The sequence below is a fragment of the Pristiophorus japonicus genome, chromosome 3, assembly GCF_044704955.1.
Source record: "Pristiophorus japonicus isolate sPriJap1 chromosome 3, sPriJap1.hap1, whole genome shotgun sequence".
Taxonomy (NCBI): domain Eukaryota; kingdom Metazoa; phylum Chordata; class Chondrichthyes; family Pristiophoridae; genus Pristiophorus; species Pristiophorus japonicus.
In genome coordinates, this window is record NC_091979.1 from 172470218 (window position 1) to 172497311 (window position 27094).

A 27094-nucleotide genomic window follows, 5' to 3' on the forward strand; every position below is an offset into this window, starting at 1 on the left:
TGGTCTCTGCATCTTTGGGTTCGCTATCTGTATCTCGTCGCCAGTTGTAATGTATAGAGAAAGAGTCAGACTGAACACTGTGAGCTCAAAGTAAAGTGTGACCTTAGTCTTTTATTGCAGGTCTCCAGAGTGCCTCTCTAACCTGTGAAGCCTCCTTAAATACCTGTGCTCCCAAAGGATTACGGTATCCTTTGGGACTCCAAGGGATGAGCCCTCTGGTGTCTGTACAGAGTAACACAAGTTTACATATATAACAATTACATCCCCATGTCACTTGTCACCCCTCATACTCACCCTCATCCTCGTCCAATCATACCAACTAACAACACACAAGGGTAGCCACTTGGGTGTTTTAACTAATGTTTATGTAAAGTTTGTGTTAATGTGCTGTCAAACTTTTATTTTCAACACTTTGTCTTCTTGGACAGATGTGTGCGCACCTTTGGAAGTAGCTTAGTGAGTTGCAGTGAATGGTAAGACATAACGGTACCCCCACAATGGCGGTGTGTGTGAAAGGAATGACTTGAACATTATAAGGATGCTTTGTGGTGTTGGCGTGGAGTGGTGCCAACCTGGCACATCATGAGGTAGCCAGGATGTACAGCATCAAGTGAAGTAAATCTGGCCACGGTGAACCCATCACTGGCAGCAATGTGGTCGGGTGCTGATGCCCTCTGTTCTGTGCAGCATCAGGTGATTGTGGAGAAAGTTGGTGGTGTTGCTGGTACCGGGGCTGATCGTAGTTGGATTGTGAGGACCAAGGTGAGACAGATATAAAGGGCACTCAAGTTGATGGAATAGATGGCAGGTGAAGTAAAGATGACAGAAGCATTCTGTCAATGGTGAGAGAGTTCTTCCGATGAGGTGAGAGTGGATGGAGAGTGGAAAGTGGAAAGCTTGCAAAATCTATGCTGCAAATGGACTGAGAAACAGCTTGTGGCTAAGGAAAGTGATGATCTGTCAGGTGGGAGCTTTTACTGCACTGTACAACCTCAGGTTGACAGACGCGGTCCCTGAACAGCGTGGTTCCCGTGGCCATATAGTTAAAGTTAAAAAATACGTTAAAAAAAAAGCCCATTAAGGGTCTGTTCAGTACATTATAATGAGTTTAATTGGGTCACCCGCCGTTGCCTGTTGGGTTTTCTCAGCGTTGACACACCTAACATTGGGAAAGGCAAGTTGCGGCGGTTTCCCAACCTGCTGTTAAAAGAAAACACTTTCCCACTCAACCTGCCACTGATCCCGCCCACTGATACCCAGGAAAATTCTTGCCCCCAAGTCTTCCACCAGTTTTTGCACCAAATGTTGATTCTCACAAGGAGTTACAGATTTGCAACTGAACAGACTTTGCGCCATTATAGAATAGAGATAATCAAACAACATAATGCTCAACCTTTCTTGATTAGCTTTTCTCAGTGCAGTTGACATTTGTCTGCTGGTTATCTGATTTGAGGTTTGTCTGCAGTGATTCAATGATGCTTGTATCTCAGAAAGGCAGTTGATCAGTCTGCAATGGGTCAATTATCAGTCAAGTAAACTTTGCTATTTGTGGTGACAGCTTTGAAATCGCTGTGCACAGAAAGGATGATCACCTGAAATGGTGTGTGTTATGAAAAATATCCCTTTAAAATGATTTCACCCTGATAGGAAGTTGCAAATTTGGTTTCAGTTATGGCACAAGAAGCTATGTTCTCAGTGCATTACCTGTCCAGAAATACAAAGGACCACTGTCTGCACTGATATTAAGATAAACATTCCATTTCTGACCAGGAGACTGAGTGCTTCACAAGTTGACCAAAATAGTGACCAGAGACTACGATTAAGAATTGAAAATGTTTCTCACAAAGTTTCAATTCTACGAGTAGTGCCCAATTTGAAGAAAGTGTTTTAATACTAAACCACTCCTGCATACAGTTAGGTATTTTGGACATGTTTATGGATGAGAAATCAAGAGGCCAGAAGTAATTTATTAATCTTTTCTCTCTGCAACTCTAAAGTATTATGTCAGATCCAAATTCAAAATGATGCACTGAAAATAAATAAATATATTCATACTTTTAAAAAATAATTCTTTATATGTATAAATAGGAGTCATCATGGACTAGTCAATTGAGGAATTTTCTTCCACGAACCTTGTCGAATCTAGTCAACCATGGATTCTACTAGCTAACCCATTTCATTTTCTGAAGAAAGGTTATTCAAAATTTCTACCTCTGCCACAAAGGTAAACTGAGCAAAACTTCAAGATATTTATCTAATGTACCTTTGTCAGGGCATGTCTATGGATGTAGAAACTCAGGAACTGTCATGCTCAGGGCCATTGGTTTACTATTACCAACTATTAATTCCAGGGGATTCCAGGATGTTTACAGCCTTCAATTGCTTTGTTTTCCTGTGAAAACTGAAAGTGCTCAAGTCTATCTGAATTCATCCTTATAATCCTCACTGTTATTGCTAAACAGCTGTTCATAATACTTTTTATTAGTGTTACTTGTACAGCATCAACTGTGGGTTTATTCCACACACTCTCAACTCTGTGGGGAAAAATAATTCCTTCTGATCTCAAATCTCACTTGAAGCTCCTTAATGTTATGTTTGTACCCTCCAATTTTGCTCAGTGCAGACTAAGTAATTTTCTTGCAACCACATTATCCACTCCTTTCAGCATTTTAAAAGCTCTCCTTTCACTCTTGTTTTCTGTATGGCAACAAATATTGGCAACAGTTTCACAGATAGGGACTGTTCAACCGGTATGACAATGTTCTTGCAAATTTTTCCTGCCCCGTAGATAAACACAGAAAACAGTTGCACAAGTTCAGACGGTTGTTTAAAGGCTTCATCACTGCAGCTGGAGTTTTACGTCACAACTGAAGGTGTTCTATACAAAAATGTTTGTTCCTAGATTGCTTTGAATAAGAAATTCTGAAGTGCAAAACATGGTGGAAGGCATAACAAGGGGAGGGAAGGGGCGAATGTAGAGTGAGAGGAGGGGATAGTGGTGCCAACAAAAGAGTGGGCAGAGTGAATGGCAGTGAAAGGGGAACAAAGGGGAGGGGGAAGGGAAAGGGGAAAATCAATAACAATAAAGGGGGAGGTAAATAGATCATAATAAAGAGATGGATGGTAATGAAAGGAAAGGGGAAGAAGCTGGGAACGGTGCTTTGGTAGGGCAAGATGAAGTATACAGGTGTCTAAAATTAACTAGAATGCATAATTTTTATTGCAAGAATTCACTTTTTTTTTTAAGAACGTAAGAATATATGAATTAGGAGTAGTAGGCCATTCAGCCCATCGAGCCTGCTCCACCATTCAATAAGATCATGGCTGATCTTCTACCTCAACTCCACTTTCCTACACTATCCCCATATCCCTTGATTAATTTAATATTCAAAAATCTCTCGATCTCTGTTTTGAATATATTCATGACTGAGTCTCCATAGCTCTCTGGGGTACAGAATTCCAAAGATTCACCACCCCGAGTGAAGAAATTTCTCTTCATCTCAGTCCTATTTGACCGACCCCTTATTCTGAGACTGTGAACCCCTGGTTCTGGACTCCCCAGCTAAGGGAAACATCCTCTAAGGCAGTAAGTCCTGGACTTCCCTAAAAAAACACATGTCAGTTTTGTGCCTTTATTTCTCCATCAGTTGTCAGCTTTTTGAGCTGTGTCAGATTTTTTGAAGTTATTCATCAGCTTTGGTTAGTTTTCTAGGCTGGTATTCATGACTCTATCAGGTGTCCTCTACAGAAAACATTTATATAAAAGGGCATATTTTACAGAAATAAAACCAATCACTTGCTAACATTGTTCTACCTCTAATTGGTCCACAATCGATCGGAGCTCTGTCGAGAAATGTACTGCTAACAATTCAGCTGCCTTTGAGGGACTGATAGACACCAGATCCTGAAAGTTAATAAAAAGTGAATTTATTTTTCCAAATACAATCTGAAAATGACAGAACATGCTGTCTTAGCAAAGTGGCAGCAAAATGTCACTGTGATGACCGGACAAATACTGTGTTTGTATCAGCTGGACATTCAGCTAGAGTCAAAACATTTTGACAATGATATGTATGGCTCTTTTTATACCACGTCAAGTGACAAACAGATGCTAAGTCAATGTCAAAAAGGAAGAAATTTCATGATAGTATTTACCACTAAATTTTATATCACTCTTGCTGAGTGGTGCATAGAATGGCCTGATGGTACAGTGACGTACTACTTAACCATAATGTGGATCCAATTCATGAAGCAAAAAAGATTAAATGAATATTAAATGTGGAATTTTATTCTAATGAATGCATGGAATTTCATTATGACTTATGTATATTGTAACAATATAAAATACACAACCTTCACCATTTCCAAATGCGGTTCTGAACATCAAGATAATTACAAAATCAATTTGATTTAGCTCATGCTGGAGGATGTTCCTTCAGAAATTAAAATCAAATATGCACAGTTCCACTAATAAAATAAACAGTGTTACAATGTACATATATCATAACAAAATTCCTTGCATTCATTCGAATAAAATTCCACATTTAACATTAATTTCATTTTTTTTGCTTCATGAGTTGGATCCACATTATGGATAAGTAGCACATCACTGTTCCATCAGGCCATTCTATGCTCTACTCGGCAAAAGTGATATAAATTAGATGGATTAATGCCACTGGTTCTTTCATTATCAACATATAGCTAAAAGGTTTCTGGCAATATAACCAGAAGCACTGCTTATTATTAAAAGAAAATATCATTTAAGATCTCCCTATTGAATCTCACTATTTCCTGAAGTACAGGGAACATATAGCACTGCTAGCTCTTCCTAACATTGTTATTGCACAAAAAGCCATTATGTATGTTCTATAGGTTTACATGTAAAAATGATGATGCAAGGCACCAACTGTTGTATATAGTGGCAGCTGCAGAACGAGATATGAGAATCTGCTGGTTATTTTTGTAAAATGATTTTCTTTGGCTATTAAGTAGACACTGACCAAGATTACCTACAGGCTTCCAGAAGTCTGTCTGTTGTCATATTCAACATATATTTCATTAATGATTTCTTACATATAAAATCAGCGCAAGATGGTGGTACACAAGGGTACCAAATACAAATAAAATAGGGTACAGAGGAATATAAAATACAACTTCATATATGGCAACTAAAAATGTCTGTGTGCCATGTATATTGATGAACACTTTGTACAGTGGATGTTTTTGTTTGGTTGGCAAAAGCTGCGCAATCTCTGTTTGTTTGTTACTCTTTTCTCTACATCAGCTCATCCAAAAAAAATTAAATCATTCAAGAGGTCTACCTTGATGTGTTCCATGGTTTTATTCCACACAGACTCCTTCTCGTCTGTGCTGTAGCCAGGTATGGACAACATATTGTGGACATAATTAAAAATTTCCTCCTAAAAGTGAGCAAAATAGAGTTATTAAAAGGAAAGAAAATGTTGATGTAGGAGTGTTCACAATACAAACAAAGATAAGCAAAACCTAGAAACACGACAACATTCTGAAGACATACGTATGAATAGAACTTGCATTTTCCATAGCAGTCGTTAGGTAGAAGGTGGTCACAAATCAGTAGAGGTAACACAGTGCCCATAAAGAGATGGAGGACCCGAGAGAGGGAGGACCCGAGATAAAGCAGAAATTGAAAGAGTGATGTCAGAGTGACGTCGGAACCAGCAGAGATAAAACTTAGTTTAAAAAGAGTGTGCAGTGAAAGAGTAGCACAAGGGAAAATCTGAAAAAGTGATTATCATGGCGAGCCCACAAGAACAAGAAATAGGAGCATGAGTAGGCCCTTCGGATCTGCTCTGCCATTCAATAAGATCATGGCCGATCGTCCACCTCAACTCAACCTTCCCGCAATATCTCCATATCCCTGGATTCCCTTAATATCCAAAATTCTATCAATCTCTACCTTGAATATACGCAACAACTGAACACCCACGGCCTTCTGGGGTAGAGAATTCCAAAGATTCACAACACTTTGAATGAAGAAATTTCTCCTCATCTCAGTCATAAACGGCCAACCACTTATTCGGAGACTGTGACCCCAAGGTCTAAACTCCCCAGCCAGAGGAAACATCCTCCAGCATCTGCCTTGTCAAGCCCTGTTAGCATTTTATATGTTTCAATGTCAATTCTCATTCTTCTAAATTTAGGCCTAGTCTCCTCAATCTCTCCTCAGAGAACAATCCACCCCCATCCCAGGAATCAGCCTAGTGAACCTTTGTTGCACTCCCTCTAAGACAAATATATCCTTCCAGGTATGGTCTCACCAAGGCCCTGTATAATTGCAGTAATACTTCTTTACTCTTAAACTCCAATCCCTTTGCAACAAAGGATAACATATCATTTACTTTCCTAATAACTTGCTGTACCTGCAGGTTAACGTTCAGTGTACAAGGACACCCAAATCACTCCGATTACCAACATTTCACAATCACTCACCATTGAAAAAATATTCTGCTTTTCTTTTTTTTCCTACCAAAGTGGATAACTTCACATTGCTCCACATTATATTCCATCTGCCATGTTCTTGCACACTCACTTAACCTGTCCATGTCCTTTTAAGCCGCTTTGTATCCTTCTCACACCGAGCATGGAGAAGGAGCTTTGAAGGTGGGTAAATCGGGTGAGTAAACAGTGAAGTGGCTAAAGGGCTGGTGGGAAAGAGGGGTTCTTTTTCATGGGATACTGGCACCAGTACTGGGACTGGAAGGAGCTGTACCGATCAGATGGGCTCCACCTGAATCGGAATGGGACCAGTGTTCCAGTGGAAAGGATAAATAGGGAGGTGGTAAAGGCTTTAAACTAGTAAGACAGGGAAGGGATCAACAAGAAATGAAACAAGCCTAAATATAAACAAAACTGGAAAGGAGAGAATACGACAGACTAAACGGGGGGAGGACATACGTGGCCAGGGAATAAAGAGAGTTATAAAGCAGGAGTGTAAAAAAATGTTTAAAAATAAAGTGAGAACAACTGCTATTAAAAATAAGTTAAATGTATAGTAATGCACAGTGTCTGTAATAAAACAGGGGATCCAGAAGCAATAATACATTGTGAGGAACCGATTATAGTCGGGATTACTGAGACATGGCGACAGAAAAATCAAGACCGGGAAGTAAACATTGTAGGATATAACATATTAAAAAAAAGAGAGAAAAAAGGGGAAGGTGGAGTAGCTGTACTTATTCGAGATAACAACGGCAGTAGAAAAAAAGTGATGCAGCCGTAAGTAAGACGGAAATAAAAGCCACGTGGATAGAGATAAAAGACAAGAAAGGATAAATCGCATTAATAGGGGTAGTCTAAAGACCACCAAATACTGGAAGGGAAGTGAAGGATTTCAACTTCCCCAAAATTAATTGGGTAGAAGTACGTAAAGGTGGTAAGGGGATGGAGTTCCGACAATGTCACAAGGACTCCTTTCTAACCCAGTATGCAAGAAGCACAACCAGGGAGGAATCGTTCCTGGATCAAGTAACAGGGAATGAACTAGAGCAGATAATAGAAGTAAGCGTAGGAAAACATGTAGGCAATAGTGACCATAATATAATACAATTTAAGCTAACAATTGAGGAGGGCCTAAGCATGACAAAAAACATAAGAAATAGGAGCAGGAGTGGGCCGTTTTGCCCCTCGAGCCTGCTCCGCCATTCAATAAGATCATGGCTGATCTGATCTTGGCAAAAACTCCAATTCCCTGCCTGCTCCTCATAACCCTTGACTCCCTTATCATTCAAAAATCTGTTTATCTCCACCTTAAATATATTCAATCACCCAGCCTCCACAGCTCTCTGCAGTAGAAAATTCCAAAGATTCATGACCCTCAGAGAAGAAATACCTCCTCAGCTCTAATTGGGCGACCCCTTATTCTGAAACTATGCCCCCCTGGTTCTAGATTCTTGAGGGGAAACATCCTTTCTGCATCTCCCCTGTCAAGCACCCTCAGAGAGCATAGGCCCAACCTCATCAACCTTTCTTCATAAGACAACCCCTTCATCTCAGCAATCAACCTCGTGAACCTTCTTTAAACTGTCTCCAATACAAGCATAGCTCTCCTTAAATAAGGAGACCAAAACTGTGCGCAGTACTCCAGGTGTGGCCTCACCAATTCCCTGTACAGTTGTAGCAGGACTTCCACTACTTTTATATTCCAGCCCCCTTGCAATAAAGGCCAACATTTAATTTGCGTTCCTAATGACTTGCTATACCTGCATGTTAACTTTTTGTGTTTCATGTCCAAGGACTCTCAGATCCCTCTGTACCGCAGCATTTTGTAATCTCTCTCCATTTAAGTAATAATTTGTTTTTTTAATTTTCCTACCAAAGTGGTCAACCTCACATTTTTCCACATTCCCATCTGCCAAATATTTGCCCACTCAGTTAGCCTACCTATATCCCTGCAGATTCTTTGTGTTCTCCTCACAACTTGCTTTCCCACCTATCTTTGCATCATCAGCAAATTTGGATATATTACACTCAGTCCCTTCATCCAAGTCATTAATATAGATTGTAAATAGTTGAGACCCCTGCACTGATCCTTGTGGCACCCCACTAGTAACAATTTTCCAACCTGAAAATGACCCATTTATCCCACCTGTGTTTTATGTTAGTTAGCCAATCCTCTATCCATGCTAATATATTATCCTCAACCCCGTGAGTTCTTATCTTGTGCAGTAACCTTTTATGTGGCACCTTATCGAATGCCTTCTGGAAATCCAAATACAAGAGATCTACTGGTTCCCCTTTATCCACCCTGCTCATTACATCCTCAAAAAACTCTAGTAAATGTGTCAAACATGATTTCCCTTTCATAAAACCATGCTGACTCTGTTTAACTGTATTATGATTTTCTAAATACCCTGCTACTACTTCCAGCATTTTCCCAATGACAGATGTTAGGCTAACTGGTCTCGCAATAAATTGGGGTTACCACCCCCGAAAGGAAGTGGAGCGTGAAATCACTTGAAACACAAGGGATAGTTCTACTATCCCATTTTTAATGGATGCTGTATGCCTGCAATTTCCTAAAATGCCAGTAACACCGCTCCCTACTGGGTGTGCTGGGTCAAGGTATGGCCCCTACAATTTTAACACAGCATTGTCAACATAGTTTGTATTTGGTAAACACACAGACTGGTGGAATTGTATGCATCCAAAGAACCAGAAGTATGTGAATAGTCCCAATCATGAATAATGCTTCACATCCCCTTCCCACAGCTACTCCAAGACCCTTTTGACTACTCTAATCTTCCCTAAGAACAACCATTACTACATCAAGTTAAACTGGATGAACAGACAAGGAGGTCATAAGGATGCCTTTGGCAATGTACAATATAGACAGGAGACAATAAATTGAAGCATTACACTTGAAAGCTGGCAAGAAAGACATAAAATCACAGGAAAATCATTAGTCATTGGCTGACAAAAGAAAGTTAAGATTACAAAGATAAAACATGCTGAGCAGCACGATTTGTCGGCAATACGCTGGAAGATTAAATTCTGCAATGATTATGTTACAGATTTTAGTGAGATAATCACACATGAAATGGTTGCAGAGTTTTGGTCAAGACAACACTGGGAGGAAGGCTATGATAATGAACACAGCTATGAACAGTCTGGTCACCAAATCAAAGGAAGGATATTATCCTACTTAGTGTACAGAGGCAAGCAATGGCAATGAAACAGGGTACAATGAAATACAGTTAGAACATAAGAAAAAGGAGCAGGAGTAGGCCATTCAGCCACTCAAGCCTGCTCTGCAATTCAATAGGCCCGAACTTGGTGAAACACAAGTTCCGCCCGTTTTTCGGCGGTGCGTCATTTTTTACCGCCCGGTACCACTACAGCGGAGTGTGCGGGAGTTTCATCCTGCTTTTCTCGGCGGTAACCGGATGGAGTGCAGCGGACGATGGACGGCGGAGGAGGCCTTCGACTCAGGAATCTTCGACACCCGAGTTGCACGCACACGCGTGCGGCTGTCAACCTCCGTCACCCCGAGGGGCACCGACGAGAGGCCAGAGACTGGTGGTGGGAAGAGATTGGGGGAGGGGGCGGGTCAAGGGTGACTTGGGGGGGGGGGGGGGGGCCGCAAGGGTGACTTGGGGCGGGGGGGCCGCAAGGGTGACTTGGGGCGGGGGGGGACCGCAAGGGTGACTTGGGGCGGGGGGGGGGCCCGCAAGGGTGACTTGGGGCGGGGGCCCGCAAGGGTGACTTGGGGCGGGGGGGGGGCCGCAAGGGTGACTTGGGGCGGGGGGGGGGCCGCAAGGGTGACTTGGGGGGGGGGGGCCGCAAGGGTGACTTGGGGGGGGGGGGGCAAGGGTGACTTGGGGGGGGGGCAAGGGTGACTTGGGGGGGGGGGGAAGGGTGACTTGGGGGAGGGGGCAAGGGTGACTTGGGGGAGGGGGCAAGGGTGACTTGGGGGGGGCAAGGGTGACTTGGGGGGGGGGCAAGGGTGACTTGGGGGGGGGGGGCAAGGGTGACTGGGGGGGAGGGGACAATGGTGACAGGGGGGCTGAGAGAGACTAATTCAATGTTTATTATAGTTCTTTAATAAAGGGGTAAATAAGTCTTTATTAGACCATTTATATTATTACCTAACACTACAATCCATTTAAAAATACATCAAACTGTGGAGAACTAAAAAGATCTGTGTAATATCAAACAAACCCGTCAGCTGTGTACATACCATCCACTTAAAAGCACCTCCTCCAGGACGGTATGCAATTCCAGCGGTATGCCATGAAACTTGAACTTTTGGGTAGTATGTGGGGGGGCGGTGTGTCACTCATGAAACTTCCGCCGGGCGGTATGTTGGTGGTATGTACCTGTTTTTTGACGAAACTTGTGTTTTTGGGTGGTAAGGCGATGAATTTCGGGCCCAATAAGTTGATCGTCTAACTCAACTCCACTTTCCTGCAATCTTTCCATATCCCTTGATTCTCTTAATAGCTAAAAATCTATCAAACTCGGTCTTGAATATATTCAACGAATGAGCCTCCACAGCCCTCTGGGTTAGAGAATTCCAAAGATTCACACCTTCCGAATGAAGAAATTTCTCCTCATCTCAGTTCTAAATGGCCAACCCCTTATTTTGAGACTGTGACCCATGGTTCTAGACTCTGCAGCCAGAGGAAACACCCTCCCTGCACCTACCTCAGTCAAGTCCTTCAAGAATTTTGTATGTTTCAGTGAGAGCACCTCTCATTCTTCTAAACTTCAGAGAATATAGTCTAGTCTACTCATCTCTCCTCCGAGGACAATCCCCCCATCTCAGGAATCAGTCTGGTGAACCTTCGTGGAACTATGTCTATGGCAAGTATATCCTTCTGTTGGGAGGAAGACTAAAACTGTACACAATACTCCAGGTGCAGTCTCACTAGGGCCCTGTATAATTGCAGTAAGACATTTTTACTCTTATACTCAAATCCTCTTGTAATAAAGGCCAAGATACTTTCTTAATTGCTTGCTGCACCTGCATGTTAACTTTTAGTGATTTGTGTACATGGACACAAAGGTCCCTCTGAACATCAACATTTCCCAATCTCTCACCATTTGAAAAATACTATTTTTCTTACCAAAGTGGATAACTTCCTATTTCTCCACATTATATTCAATTGACCATGTTTTTGCCCACTCACTTAACCCATCCATGTCCCCTTGAAGTCTCTCTGCATCTTCCTCACAACTTACATTCCCACCTAGCTTTGAACTTATACTGATATACTATACTGAAAAATTTCACCCACAACCTAAATATATCAGAAGGTAAAGTGGACTGGGAAAATAGACTAAAGTATGGGATAGTTGATGAGCAGTGGCAGACATTTAAGGAGATATTTCATAACTCGCAACAAAAATATATCCCAATGAGAAGGAAAGACTGTGAGAAGGGATAACCATCCGTGGCTAACTAAGGAAATAAGAGATAATATCAAATTGAAAACAAGGGCATACAATGTGGCTAAAACTAGTGGGAGGTCAGAGGATTGGCAATTTTTTAAAATCCAGCAAAGAACGACTAAAAAAATGATAGAGAGGGAAGATAGATTATGAAAGTAAACAAGCACGAAATATAAAAACAGATAGTAAGAGTTTCTACAGCTACACAAATAGGAAAAGAGTGGCTAAACTAAATGTTGATCCCCTAGAAGATGAGAAGGAATTAATAATGGAGAACAGGGAAATGGCAGAGACGTTGAACAAATATTTTATATCGGTCTTTCCGGTCGAAGACACTAAAAACATCCCAATAATGGATAATCAAGGGGCTAAAGGGAGGGAGGAACTTAATACAATCACTATCATTAATGAAGTAGTACTCGGTAAAATAATGGGACTAAAAGCGGACATGTCCCCTCGACCTGATGGTTGACATCCTAGGGTCTTAAAAGAAGTGGCTGCAGAGATAGTGGATGCATTGGTTGGAATCTACCAAAATTCCCTGGATTCTGGGGCGATCCCAACCGATTGGAAAACCACAAATGTAAAGCCTTATTTTAAAAAGGAGGCAGACAAAAAGCAGGAAATAATGGACCAGTTAGCCGAACATCTGTCGTTGGGGAAATGTTGGAGTCCATTATTAAGGAAGCAGTAGCGGGTCATTTGGAAAAGCATGATGCAATCAAGCAGAGTCAGCTTGGTTTTATGAAAGGGAAATCATGTTTGACAAATTTGCTTGAGTTCTTTGAGGTGGTAACGAGCAGGGTGGATAACAGGGAACCAGTGGATGTGGTTTGTTTGGATTTCGAGAAGGCATTCGATAAGGTGCCACATAAAAGGTTACTGCACAAGATAAAAGTTCACAGGGTTAGGGTAATATATTCGCATGGATAGAGGATTGGCGAACTAACAGAAAACAGGGAGTCGGGGTAAATGGGTCATTTTCTGATTGGCAAATAGTAATTAGTGGGATGCCGCAGGGATCGATGCTGAGTCCTCAACTATTTACAATCTAAATTAATGACTTGGATGAAGGGACAGCGTGTGATGTAGCCATGTTTGCTGATGATACAAAGATGGGGGGGGGGAAAGCAAATTGTGAGGAGGACACAAAAGATCTGCAAAGGGATATAGACAGACTAAGTGAGTGGGAAAATATTTGCCAGATGGAGGCCCCGAGAGGCAGCGGGAGTTCGTGGTCGCTGAGGCGTGAATCCGGGGATCGGCAGAGGCCTATAAAGGCCGCGAGAGTCAGTGGGAGTTCGTGGTCGCTGAGGCGTGAGTCCGGGGAGCGCGGAGGCCTATAAAGGCCGCGAGATGCAGCGGGAGTTCGTGGTCGCTGAGGCATGAGTCCGGGGATCAGCAGAGGCCTATAAAGGCCGACCGGTGCAGCTACAGAGAGAAGACAAAAAAGAAGTAGAAAGAAATCGAAAGGTGACGTCACAGCCAAGGGGGTAAGTGATTGGTGAGTAGCTTTTCTTTCTCTTTTCTATATCAGTAAGTAACATTTAGCATTGTTGTTGCCAAATTAAGTTATTCTAAGGGTTAAGTCATGGCAGGAGAGCTCGGACACGTGTTATTCTCCTCCTGTACCATGTGGGAACTCAGGGACGCTTCCAGTGTCCCCGACGACTATGTGTGCAGGAAGTGTATCCACCTCCAGCTCCTGACAGACCGCATTGCGGCACTGGAGCTGCGGGTGGATTCACTCTGGAGCAGGCACGATGTTGAGAATGATGTGAATAGCACATTTAGCGAGTTGGTCTCACCGCAGGTAAAGGGTACACAGCCAGATAGTAAATGGGTGACCAACAGGAGGAGCAGTGGAAGGAAGGTAGTGCAGGGGTCCCCTGCAGTCATCTTCCTGCAAAACAGATACACCGCTTTGGGTACTATTGAGGGGGATGACTCATCAGGGGAGCAGCAGCCAAGTTCATGGCAGCTTGGGTGGCTCTGCTGCACAGGAGGGCAGGAAATAGAGTGGGAGAGCTATAGTGATAGGGGATTCAATTGTAAGGGGAATAGATAGGCGTTTCTACAGTCGCAACCGAGACTCCAGGATGGTATGTTGCCTCCCTGGTGCAAGGGTCAAGGATGTCTCGAAGCGGGTGCAGGACATTCTGAAATGGGAGGGTAAACAGCCAGTTGTCGTGGTCCAAATAGGTACCAACGATATAGGTCAAAAACGGGATGAGATCCTATGAGACGAATTTATGGAGCTAGGAGCTAAATTAAAAAGTAGGACCTCAAAAGTAGTAACCTCAGGATTGCTACCAGTGCCACATGCTAGTCAGAGTAGGAATCTCAGGATAACTCAGATGAATACGTGGCTTGAGTAGTGATGCAGAAGGGAGGGATTCAAATTCCTGGGGCATTGGAACCGGTTCTGGGGGAGGTGGGACCAGTACAAACCAGACGGTCTGCACCTGGGCAGGACCGGAACCAATGTCCTAGGGGGAGTGTTTGCTAGTGCTGTTGGGGAGGAGTTAAACTAATATGGCAGGGGGACGGGAACCTATGCAGGGAGACAGAGGGAAATAAAAGGGAGACAGAGGCAAAAGGTAGAAAGGAGAATAGTAAAAGTGGAGGGCAGGGAATCCCAAGGCAAAAAACAAAAAGGGCCACATTACAGTAAAATTCTAAAGGGGCAAGGTGTGTTAAAAACACACGCCTGAAAGCTCTGTGTCTCAATGCGAGATAGCAGTTAATGGATATGATGTAATTGGCATGACAGAGACATGGCTCCAGGATGACCAAGGCTGGGAACTCAACATCCAGGGGTATTCAACATTTAGGAAGGATAGACAGAGGAAAAGGAGGCAGGGTGGCGTTGCTGGTTAAAGAGGAAATTAATGCAATAGTAAGGAAAGACACTGGCTTGGATGATGTGGAATCTGTATGGGAGGAGCTGCGGAATACCAAAGGGCAGAAAACGCTGGTGGGAGTTGTGTACAGGCCACCAAACAGTAGTAGTGAGGTTGGGGACAGCATCTGTTGTAGGCATGAGGCACCTGCTGAATATATCAAAACACTAGGCATTAGGCACCTGCTAAATATATCTAATCTCATATAGGTTTAAAGTGGCTGCCCAAGCATGATGGGAACTCAGTTAGTCAAGCAATGAACTATTGACTGAGGCTGACCGAGCAATGATCTAGTGAGGCCCATTACCGGGAATGCCTTGGATCATCCACTTGAGACAAGATAACTATAACGAACCATTATAGTACCTGGTATGGAATGTCCTTAATCGAGGACTTCGCACAGCAAAGCTCCGAGGATCAGAGACAAGGAGAGGGCTACCTCACATAACGAGGTCATTAATCAGCCCGAGCTGACAAGAACCGAACATACAGCCCGAGGTATCAGGGGAATTCTATTGGGTTAAAGAAGCCGATATGTAATCTATAATCGTTATGATTGGATTGTGTCCAGCCGAAGTGGGCTGAGTAACTGTACTGAACTATTGCAAAACATATAAATATCGATTAATTTCTTTGTTCGTTGGAGAGAGGTGCCTGGATCTAGACCAGAGGCTTCCTCCCCGCCGGCATAATAAAAGGCCGCTTTGGCGTTGGAACCGACTCAGTGTTGAGTGATTCTTCTGAGAAAACATCCACGCTAACAGCATCAAACAAGAAATAAGGGATGTGTGCAATAAAAGGTACAGCAGTTATCATGGGAAAGTTCAATTTACATTTAGATTGGGCGAACCAAACTGGTAGCAATGTGGTAGAGGAGGATTTCCTGGAGTGTATTAGGGATGGTTTTCTTGACCAACATGTCGAGGAACCAACGAGAGAGCTGGCCATCCTAGACTGGGTGATGTGTAATGAGAAGGGACTAATTAGCAATCTTGTTGTGCGAGGGCCCTTGGGGAAGAGTGACCATAGAAACATAGAAAATAGGTGCAGGAGTAGGCCATTCAGCCCTACTAGCCTGCACCGCCATTCAATGAGTTCATGGTTGAACATGCACTTCAGTACCCCCTTCCTGCTTTCTCGCCATACCCCTTGATCCCCCGAGTAGTAAGGACTTCATCTAACTCCCTTTTGAATATATTTAGTAAATTGGCCTCAACTACTTTCTGTGGTAGAGAATTCCACAGGTTCACCACTCTCTGGGTGAAGAAGTTTCTCCTCATCTCGGTCCTAAATGGCTTACCCCTTATCCTTAGACTGTGACCCCTGGTTCTGGACTTCCCCAACATTGGGAACATTCTTCCTGCATCTAACCTGTCTAAACCCGTCAGAATTTTAAACGTTTCTATGAGGTCCCCTCTCATTCTTCTGAACTCCAGTGAATACAAGCCCAGTTGATCCAGTCTTTCTTGATAGGTCAGTCCCACCATCCCGGGAATCAGTCTGGTGAATCTTCGCTGCACTCCCTCAATAGCAAGAATGTCCTTCCTCAAGTTAGGAGACCAAAACTGTACACAATACTCCAGGTGTGGCCTCACCAAGGCCCTGTACAACTGTAGCAACACCTCCCTGCCCCTGTACTCAAATCCCCTCGCTATGAAGGCCAACATGCCATTTGCTTTCTTAACCGCCTGCTGTACCTGCATGCCAACCTTCAATGACTGATGTACCATGACACCCAGGTCTCGTTGCACCTCCCCTTTTCCTAATCTGTCACCATTCAGATAATAATCAGTCTCTCTGTTTTTACCACCAAAGTGGATAACCTCACATTTATCCACATTATACTTCATCTGCCATGCATTTGCCCACTCACCTCACCTATCCAAGTCACTCTGCAGCCTCATAGCATCCTCCTCGCAGCTCACACTGCCACCCAACTTCGTCTCATCCGCAAATTTGGAGATACTACATTTAATCCCCTCGTCTAAATCATTAATGTACAATGTAAACAGCTGGGGCCCCAGCACACAACCTTGCGGTACCCCACTAGTCACTGCCTGCCATTCTGAAAAGTACCCATTTACTCCTACTCTTTGCTTCCTGTCTGACAACCAGTTCTCAATCCACGTCAGCACACTACCCCCAATCCCATGTGCTTTAACTTTGCACATTAATCTCTTGTGTGGGACCTTGTCGAAAGCCTTCTGAAAGTCCAAATATACCACATCAACTGGTTCTCCCTTGTCCACTTTACTGGAAACATCCTCAAAAAATTCCAGAACGTTTGTCAAGCATGATTTCCCTTTCACAAATCCATGCTGACTTGGACCTATCATGTCACCATTTTCCAAATGCACTGCTATGACATCCTTAATAATTGATTCCATCATTTTCCCCACTACTGAGGTCAGGCTGACCGGTCTATAATTTCCGTTTTCTCTCTCCCTCCTTTTTTAAAAAGTGGGGTTACATTGGCTACCCTCCACTCCATAGGAACTGATCCAGAGTCAATGGAATGTTGGAAAATGACTGTCAATGCATCCGCTATTTCCAAGGCCACCTCCTTAAGTACTCTGGGATGCAGTTCATCAGCCTTCAATCCCATCAATATCCCCAACACAATTTCCCGACTAATAAAGATTTCCCTCAGTTCCCCCTCCTTACTAGACCCTCTGACCCCTTTTATATCCGGAAGGTTGTTTGTGTCCTCCTTAGTGAATACTGAACCAAAGTACTTGTTCAATTGGTCTGCCATTTCTTTGCTCCCAGTTATGACTTCCCCTGATTCTGACTGCAGGGGACCTACGTTTGTCTTTACTAACCTTTTTCTCTTTACATACCTATAGAAACTTTTGCAATCCGCCTTAATGTTCCCTGCAAGCTTCTTCTCGTACTTCATTTTCCCTGCTCTCATCAAACCCTTTGTCCTCCTCTGCTGAGTTCTAAATTTCTCACAGTCCCCGGGTTTGCTGCTATTTCTGGCCAATTTGTATGCCACTTCCTTGGCTTTAATACTATCCCTGATTTCCCTTGATAGCCACGGTTGAGCCACCTTCCCTTTTTTATTTTTACGCCAGACAGGAATGTACAATTGTTGTGGTTCATCCATGCGGCCTCTAAATGTCTGCCATTGCCCATCCACAGTCAACCCCTTAAGTATCATTCGCCAATCTATCCTAGCCAATTCACGCCTCATACCTTCAAAGTTACCCTTCTTTAAGTTCTGGACCATGGTCTCTGAATTAACTGTTTCATTCTCCATCCTAATGCAGAATTCCACCATATTATGGTCACTCTTCCCCAAGGGGCCTCGCACAATGAGATTGCTAATTAATCCTCTCTCATTACACAACACCCAGTCTAAGATGGCCTCCCCCCTAGTTGGTTCCTCGACATATTGGTCTCGAAAACCATCCCTTATGCACTCCAGGAAATCCTCCTCCACCGTATTGCTTCCAGTTTGGCTCACCCAATCTATGTGCATATTGAAGTCACCCATGATAACTGCTGCACCTTTATTGCATGCACCCCTAATTTCCTGTTTGATGCCTTCTCCAACATCACTACTACTGTTTGGAGGTCTGTACACAACTCCCACTAACGTTTTTTGCCCTTTGGTGTTCTGCAGCTCTACCCATATAGATTCCACATCATCCAAGCTAATGTTCTTCCGAACTATTGCATTAATCTCCTCTTTAACCAGCAATGCTACCCCACCTCCTTTTCCTTTTATTCTATCCTTCCTGAATGTTGAATACCCCTGGATGTTGAGTTCCCAGCCCTGATCATCCTGGAGCCACGTCTCCGTAATCCCAATCACATCATATTTGTTAACATCTATTTGCACAGTTAATTCATCCACCTTATTGCGTTTTTTTTTAACACCCTTTGTCCTTTTAGAATTTTGGTGTGCAATGGCCCTTTTTGTTCTTTGCCTTGGGTTTCTCTGCCCTCCACTTTTCCTCATCTCCTTTCTGTCTTTTGCTTTTGCCTCCTTTTTGTCTCCCTGCATTGGTTCCCATCCCCCTGCCATATTAGTTTAACAACTCCCCAACATCACTAGCAAACACTCCCCCTAGGACATTGGTTCCGGTCCTGCCCAGGTAATATGGTAGAATTCTTTAAGATGGAGAGTGACACAGTTAATTCAGAAACTCGGGTCCTGAACTTAAGGAAAGCTAACTTCGACGGCATGAGACGTGAATTGGCTAGAATTATACTTAAAGGGTTGACGGTGGATCGGCAATTGCAAACATTTATAGATCACATGGATGAACTTCAACAGTTGTACATCCCTGTCTGGAGTAAAAATAAAACAGGGAAGGTGGTTCAACCATGGCTAACAAGGGAAATTAAGGATAGTGTTAGATCCAAGGAAGAGGCATATAAATTGGCCAGAAAAAGCAGCAAGCCTGAGAACTGGGAGAAATTTATAATTCAGCAGGAGGACAACAAAGGGTTTAATTAGGAGGGGGAAAATAGTGTACGAGAGGAAGCTTGCCGGGAACATAAAAACTGACTGCAAAAGCTTCTACAGATATGTGAAGAGAAAACGATCAGTCAAGACAAACGTAGGTCCCCTGCAGTCAGACTCAGGTGAATTAATAATGGGGAACAAAGAAATGGCAGACCAATTGAACAAATACTTTGGTTCTGTCTTCACGAAGGAAGACACAAATGGCCTTCCGGATGTACGAGGAGACCGAGGGTCTAATGAGAAAGAGGAACTGAAGGATATCCTTATTAGGCGGGAAATTGTGTTGGGGAAATTGATGGGATTGAAGGCCGACAAATCCCCGGGGCCTGATTGTCTGCATCCCAGAGTACTTACGGAGGTGGCCCTAGAAATAGTGGATGCATTGGTGATCATTTTCCAACAATCTATTGACTCTGGATCAGTTCCTATGGACTGGAGAGTAGCTAATGCAACACCACTGTTTAAGAAAGGAGAGAAAGAGAAAACGGAAAATTATAGACCGGTTAGCCTGACATCAGTAGTGGGGAAAATGTTGGAATCAATTATTAAGGATGAAATAGCAGCGCATTTGGAAAGCAGTGACAGGATCGGTCCAAGTCAGCATGGATTTGTGAAAGGGAAATCATACTTGACAAATCTTCTGGAATTTTTTGATGATGTAACGAGTAGAGTGGACAAGGGAGAACCAGTGGATGTGCTATATTTGGACTTTCAAACGGCCTTTGACAAGGTCCCACATTAGAGATTGGTGTGCAAAATCAAAGCACATGGTATTGGGGGTAATGTACTGGCGTGGATAGAGAATTGGTTGGCAGACAGGAAGCAGAGTGTCGGGATAAACGGATCCTTTTCGGAATGGGAGGCAGTGACTAGTGGAGTGCCGCAGGGCTCAGTGCTGGTACCCCAGCTCTTTACAATATACATTAATGATTTGGATGCAGGAATTGAGTGTAATATCCCCAGTCGGTGCAATGTTTGTGGCAACTGCGGGGTGGAACTGCCCTTGGAGCGGAGCAGACATCGCGCTGAGTCGTCAGTGCGACGGGTCACAAGGTCCCTCCCCTTCAGTTTAAGGGGAGGGCCACTGTGAACTCTGTAGCCATGTTAATGGCACCGAACAGTCCACCCAGGAGGGGGCTTGTTGGTGGCCCGGCTGAACCCATGGCCGTCATTGTCGGGCTAACCTCGGAATCGATCATCAATTAAAGTAACATGGCGGCCGCGGCAGAGTGCCCTCCCCTTTAAGGGCGGACATTCCGCCCAGGCACTCATAGCTTCCCGCGGAGGAAAGCTGCTGGGGGCACCGAGCGGCGGCCAATCTGCACCCACGGGGCAATTTCCCACGGGGGGGGGGGGGGGCAGAAAGGGGGTCGCCACCGGTCGGAAGGGGGTGGGAGGCACGGCTACACGGGTAGTGGAGTGACGACTACCGCAGGCAAAAACATGGAGGGCAATTTCATAAATACCGGTGACTCCGCGCCGACTAGGCGGTGAGTCCTTACCGACCCGTGACTGTCTCTTTGAGGCGGTCATGGCTCTGATAGAAAGGGACAATTTCGGCCCCTGAATGTGTTTGGGTTTGTTGGAAATACAAGAAAGTACATAAATTTCTATATATTCTCTGAAATGCTAAAATGGAATCTCTTGAAAATCAAAGAATTAGATTTATCATGAATTGGGTGGGAAACTGAAGCCTTAAAATCAATGGGCTCAATTTTCTCCAGTGATTTACGCCGGTTTTTTTTTGGAGCAGGCTGCTCTTTTTGGCCTAACTTGAAAAACCAGTTTCCCCAATTAATTTGCACCATTGAAACACAGTTAGTTATGATTTTTTTTAGTTCAGTTTTTTTTCAGCCAAAGGGGGCATAACCAGCCATCTACGCCAATTCTGGCCATTTAGGAGAGAGCGAGAGAGAGCGCGTGTCCGGTGACCAAGAATGGGGACCAGACCAGCAAGCTCTTCGGGTGGGGTTGGAGGCAAGTTGCTGATGTGTTTTTCAATTCTTTTAATGTGTTGGGAGCTGGCTGTATAGTTCACTTTGCAGCCTCAGCTCACATTGTGTCCCTGCTTACAATGGCAGCCCGTTCTTTTTGGCGCAGATCAAGGCTCCACCCCCAAAACTAAAGTTCGGGTTACGCCACGCCAAAATGAAGAAATCCAATGGGGAAACTTAGAATATTTTTTTTTGCCGTGCTTAGGCCCCCAAAAAATCATTCAAGTGTGCCAAAAAAATGCTTTGGGGAAAATTGAGCCCAATATTAGTACCAACTGAAAACATGATTGCCTCTCAGTCATATAGACAATTTACTGAATTGATCTCCAAATCAGTCTCATACAATTCCTGGAATAAACTATTCTTCTGTACATAGTTGAAACAAGTAAGCCCACACTGATTTCTTGACAAATCTCCTTTTCCTTGTCTGTTAATGAAGAGTATGAGCACAGTGAATAACACAATCAACCAGGTTTATCATTCCAATCACAAAAAGAATGCACAGTCCACTCAGATAAACACGTGAAAGATTAATCCCATATTACATTAGCTCCAAAAGTGTCTCAATTGTTTCTGCTTGACTCAAACCATCTGGCCAGCAAAGATAACACCTAATCCCGGTGCACATTATTTGAACCTCTCCCTTCTTAATGCGCCTTTTGCCTCAATTATTTTGTCTCTTAAAAGATGAAAAGGTTACTATTTTTGTGATGAGAAATGACAACATGCGACTCGAAGTGTTAAGTCTGTGAAGAGAACATCGGCAATGTTGCTAACATAGAAAGCCGGTATTAATTAAGAAATGAGCATTACTCTAGTGAAAGAATGAGTAATTTCTAATTATCTTCCTGAAAACAAAAATAAGTGATAATGACTTCATCTGTCCCAATACAATTCACCAAAACATGCATAAGCAAATGACATCAACATGTAGAAAAACTTCAACATCATGGGGTAAATTCAATGAATCCACACTCCCTGAAGGGAGCCAAACTTACTGTTGGAGAATTGCCACTATACTGCTGCAGCCCCATCTACATTCCACAATTCCTTTGAGCGCAGTTCCTCTTTGGAGTGGCAAATCTACCCTTACAAGTTTTACTTAATATAAGTAATATTAAATGATAATTTTGATGGGAACCTAAGTGACCATTTGGAGGTACAAACATTGAAGGCAGTTAGAGTGCATGTGTGACAACAACTAGCAGTTGAATACGAGTCAAGGGAGGGTGTAATCAAACCATATAGTATTCTGTTCTGTGAGGTTATCCATTTTGGGGGCAAAAACATGTGAGGTTATCCATTTTCGGGGCAAAAACACGAAGGCAGAATATTATCTGAATGGCGGCAGACTAGAAAAAGGGGAGGTGCAACGAGACCTGGGTGTCATGGTTCATCAGTCACTGAAAGTGGGCACGCAGGTACAGCAGGCGGTAAAGGTGGCAAATGATATGTTGGCCTTCATAGCTAGGGGATTTGAATATAGAAGCAGGGAGGTCTTAATGTAGTTGTACAGGGCCTGAGTGAGGCCTCACCTGGAAAACGGGTGTTCAGTTTTGGTCTCCTAGTCTGAGGATGGACGTTCTTGCTATTGAGGGAGTGCAGTGAAGGTTCACCAGACTGATTCCCGGGATGGCTGGGCTGTCATATGAGGAGAGACTGGATCAACTGGGCCTTTATTCACTGGAGTTTAGAAGGATGAGAGGGGATCTCATAGAAACATATAAGATTCTGACGGAACTGGACAGGATATATGCGGGAAGAATGTTCCCGATGTTGGGGAAGTCCAGAACCAGGGGACATAGTGTTAGGATGAGGGATAGGCCATTTAGGACTAAGATGAGGAGAAACTTCTTCACTCAGAGAGTTGTTAACCTGTGGAATTCCCTGCCGCAGAAAGTTGTTGATGCCAGTTCACTGGATATATTCAAGAGGAAGTTAGATATGGCCCTTACGGTTAAGAGGATCAAGTGGTATGGAGAGAAAGCAGGAAAGGGGTACTAAAGGAATGATCAGCCATGATCTTATTGAATGGCGGTGCAGGCTCGAAGGGCCAAATGGCCTACTCCTGCACCTATTTTCTATGTTTCTATGTTTAGACAAAACCCTGAATACTATGGCCATTTCTGGTAGCTGAGACACAAGAGTGACATTGACATGAAAGCACTGCAGACAAGAACCATGAGGCTGATCCCCACTCAGAGGGCTCAGTTAAGAGGAAAGAGTGGAAAAATTTAGGCTCATCAGCCTGGGAAGGAGGTACGTTAAGAGATAATTGCATATAGGTATGCAAATATAGTTAAGGATATCGAAGGGAAATCTAGAATTAACTTTAAAATAAGAGAGTAGAACAGGTACAAACTATTAAAGGGAATTTAAGACTGATATTCGGAATTTCTTCACACAGAGTGATAATCACATGGAATGGACTCCCAGAAAGAGCAGTGGGGACCAAAACTGTTGAATCATTCAAGAGACAATTCAATGCTGCAATGGGGGACTGTAGGGTGCTTCTGGATGGATGACTTAAAATGGGCTAAATACCCTCTCTTATCCCCAAGTATCTTCTGATAGGAGTGAGAAATGCCCAGTCAGCCTTGAAATTCAGACTGATGTGGAGGATCTGCTCAAACCATTTTCATCTCCCTCTTGCCTTGATGTCCAGTCAGTAATTGTCTAGCCCTTGCTGAAGGGAGAATCAGTCAATTTATTGTTTCAATACTCCATCTGAATTTGAATTTGTTGAACTAGGTAGCAGTCTACTCCAGAAAGTGTGAAGTTATATTTACCTCAAGGAAGTGTTTACCCCTAACCTCAACCCCCACCGGTGCCCAGTGGACAATACTAGCACATGGCAGCAGTGAAGAGTGGAAGACAGCTTTGATTACCCAATCCACTGATTTGCTCTTTTCAGTCATATTGAAAAAAAGAAAGAAATTTAGAAAGAAATTTGGAAAGAAAGAAATTCAGGGGCCAAGTTTCGGGCCGCGCCTAGAACAGCGAAGCCCCACCTGATTTCCGTGTTCAAAACCGCGCCTAAAACTTACCTCGGTATTCTCCCCGCTGCTGGAACGTTCCAGTCCCTTGACGCAGCGCAGCACAAGCTGTGGGGGGCGGAGCCAAGTCCCGGCACTGAAAATAGTGTCAGGACCTCTGCACATGCGCGCTAGAATGTGCGCGCATGTGCAGTAGCTCCAGACACCCGAGGCTGTGTGGGAGAGGCCCGAAGCACGCCGGACCCTGGCCAAATTGGCTCACTGGGGCAGCGAAGATCATGTTCGGGCCTCCCTCCTCGAGCTCCTGCTCCTGCTCTCTCTCTCTCCCCTATCCCCCCCCGCCGCCGTCGCCCCATTCAGCTCCCGGTCCGGTCCACTCCACTCCCGCCCCCCCGTTCAGCTCCCACTCCCTCCACGTCTTCGGCGGGGCCCGCCCGCCCGGCATCTTGCTGGGGATGGGCCCCGCCCGAAGTCTTCGGCCAGTTTCCTCTCGTCGGCCGGGCCCGTTCAGCCTCCCTCTCTCCCTCCCTCCCTCCCCTGTTCAACTCCAGTTCCCTCCGGCTCTCTCCCGCGACCCCCGACCCACCAACCTCCAGCTCTCACCAACCACGCACCCCCCGCCCCCGCTCCTGCGCCCCGTTCAGCTCCCGCTCCCTCCATGTTTTTGTTGGGGCCCGCCCGGCATCTTGCTGGGTGTGGGCTCTGCCCGAAGTCTTCGGCCCGTTCAGCCGCCCCCCCTCTCCTCTTTCCTCCGACCCCTCTTGCCCCCCTCTCCCTCTCTCTCTCTTCTCCCCCCTCCCTCCCTCTTCTCCCCTCTCCCTCCCTCTCTTCTCCCCCCTCCTTCCCTCTCTCTCTTCTCCCCCTCCCTCTCACATTCTCTCTCTCCTCCCTCTCACATTCTCTCTCTCTCCTCCCCCCTCCCCTCTCCTCCCCCCCTCCCCCTCTCTCTCTCTCTTCTCCCCCCTCCCTCCCTCCCTCCTCTCTCTCTCTTCTACCCCCTCCCTCCCTCTCTTCTCCCCCCTCCCTCCCTCTCTTCTCCCCCTCCCTCCCTCCCTCTCTCCTCCCTCTCACATTCTCTCTCTCCTCCCTCCCACCCTCTCTCTGCTCCCTCCCTCCCCCTCTCTCCCCCCTCCCTCTCCCTCTCCCTTCCCCCTCCCTCTCTCTCTCTCTCTCCTCCCCCTCCCTCTCCCTCTCTCTCTCTCCTCCCCCTCCCCTCCCCCTCCCTCTCTCTCTTCTTCTCCCCCCTCCCTCCCTCTCTCTCTCTTCTCTCCCCTCCCTCCCTCTCTCTCTTCTTCTCTCCCCTCCCTCCTCTCTCTCTTCTTCTCTCCCCTCCCTCCCTCTCTCTCTTCTTCTCTCCCCTCCCTCCCTCTCTCCCCTCCCTCCCTCTCTCCCCCTCCCTCCCTCCCTCTCTCCCCTCCCTCCCTCCCTCTCTCCCCTCCCTCCCTCCCTCTCTTCTTCTCCCCCCTCCCTCCCTCTCTCTCTTCTCTCCCCTCCCTCCCTCTCTCTCTTCTTCTCTCCCCTCCCTCCCTCTCTCTCTTCTTCTCCCCCCTCCCTCCCTCTCTCTCTCTTCTTCTCCCCCCTCCCTCCCTCTCTCTTCTTCTCCCCCCTCCCTCCCTCTCTCTCTTCTTCTCCCCCCTCCCTCTCTCTCTCTCTTCTTCCCTCTCCCTCCCTCTCTCTCTTCTTCTCCCCCCTCCCTCCCTCTCTCTCTTCTTCTCCCCCCTCCCTCCCTCCTCCCCCCTCCCTCCCTCTCTTCTCCCCCCTCCCTCCCTCTCTTCTCCCCTCCCTCCCTCTCCTCCCTCTCACCCTCTCTCTCCTCCCCCCTCCCTCCCTCTCGCTCCTCCCCCCCACCCTCTCTTCTCTCCCTCCCACCCTCTCTTCTCTCCCTCCCACCCTCTCTTCTCTCCCTCCCACCCTCTCTTCTCTTCTCTCCCTCCCTCCCTCCCTCTCTCTTCTCCCCCCTCCCTCCCTCTCTCTCTTCTCCCCCTCCCTCCCTCTCTCTCTTCTCCCTCCCTCCCTCTCTCTCTCCCCCCCCTCCCTCCCTCTCTCTCCTCTCCCTCCTCCCTCCCTCTCTCTCTCTCTCTTCTCCCCCCTCCCTCTCTCTCTCTCTCTTCTCCCCCCTCCCTCCCTCTCTCTCTCTTCTCTCCCCCTCCCTCCCTCTCTCTCTCTTCTCCCCCCTCCCTCCCTCTCTCTCTCTTCTCCCCCCTCCCTCCCTCTCTCTCTCTCTTCTCCCCCCTCCCTCCCTCTCTCTCTCTCTTCTCCCCCCTCCCTCCCTCTCTCTCTTCTCCCCTCTCCCTCCCTCTCTTCTCCCCCCAACCTCCCTCCCTCTCTTCCCCCCTCCCTCCCTCTCTTCTCCCCCCAACCTCCTCCCTCTCTTCTCTCCCCCCTCCCTCCCTCTCACATTCTCTCTCTCCTCCCTCCCACCCTCTCTTCCTCCCTCCCACCTCCTCTCTTCTCTCCTCCCTCCCTCTCTCTCCTCCCCCTCCCTCCCTCCTCTCTCTCTTCTCCCCCCCTCCCTCTCTTCTCCCCCCTCCCTCCCTCTCTTCTCCCCCCTCCCTCTCTTCTCCCCCCTCCCTCCCTCTCCTCTTCCCCCCTCCCCCCTCCCTCACTCTCCTCTTCCCCCTCCCCCTCCCTCACTCTCCTCTTCCCCCTCCCCCCCTCCCTCACTCTCCTCTTCCCCCTCCCCCTCCCTCACTCTCCTCCTCCCTCACTCTCCTCTTCCCCCTCCCTCACTCTCCTCTTCCCCCTCCCTCACTCTCCTCTTCCCCCTCCCTCCCTCACTCCTCTTCCCCCTCC

At 45.7% G+C, this 27094-nt stretch overlaps 1 protein-coding gene across 1 annotated transcript in view; it reads right to left on the reverse strand.

Annotated features, from left to right (window-relative positions):
- vps8 (VPS8 subunit of CORVET complex) overlaps window positions 1-27094 on the reverse strand; it is a 961193-nt gene that overhangs the window by 631590 nt on the left and 302509 nt on the right. The window contains exons 32-33 of the mRNA XM_070876055.1: window positions 5322-5420; window positions 3815-3904 (exon numbers count right to left, since the gene is read on the reverse strand). Coding sequence (XP_070732156.1) covers window positions 3815-3904; window positions 5322-5420 — 189 coding nt within the window. The remainder of the gene's footprint in view (window positions 1-3814; window positions 3905-5321; window positions 5421-27094) is intronic.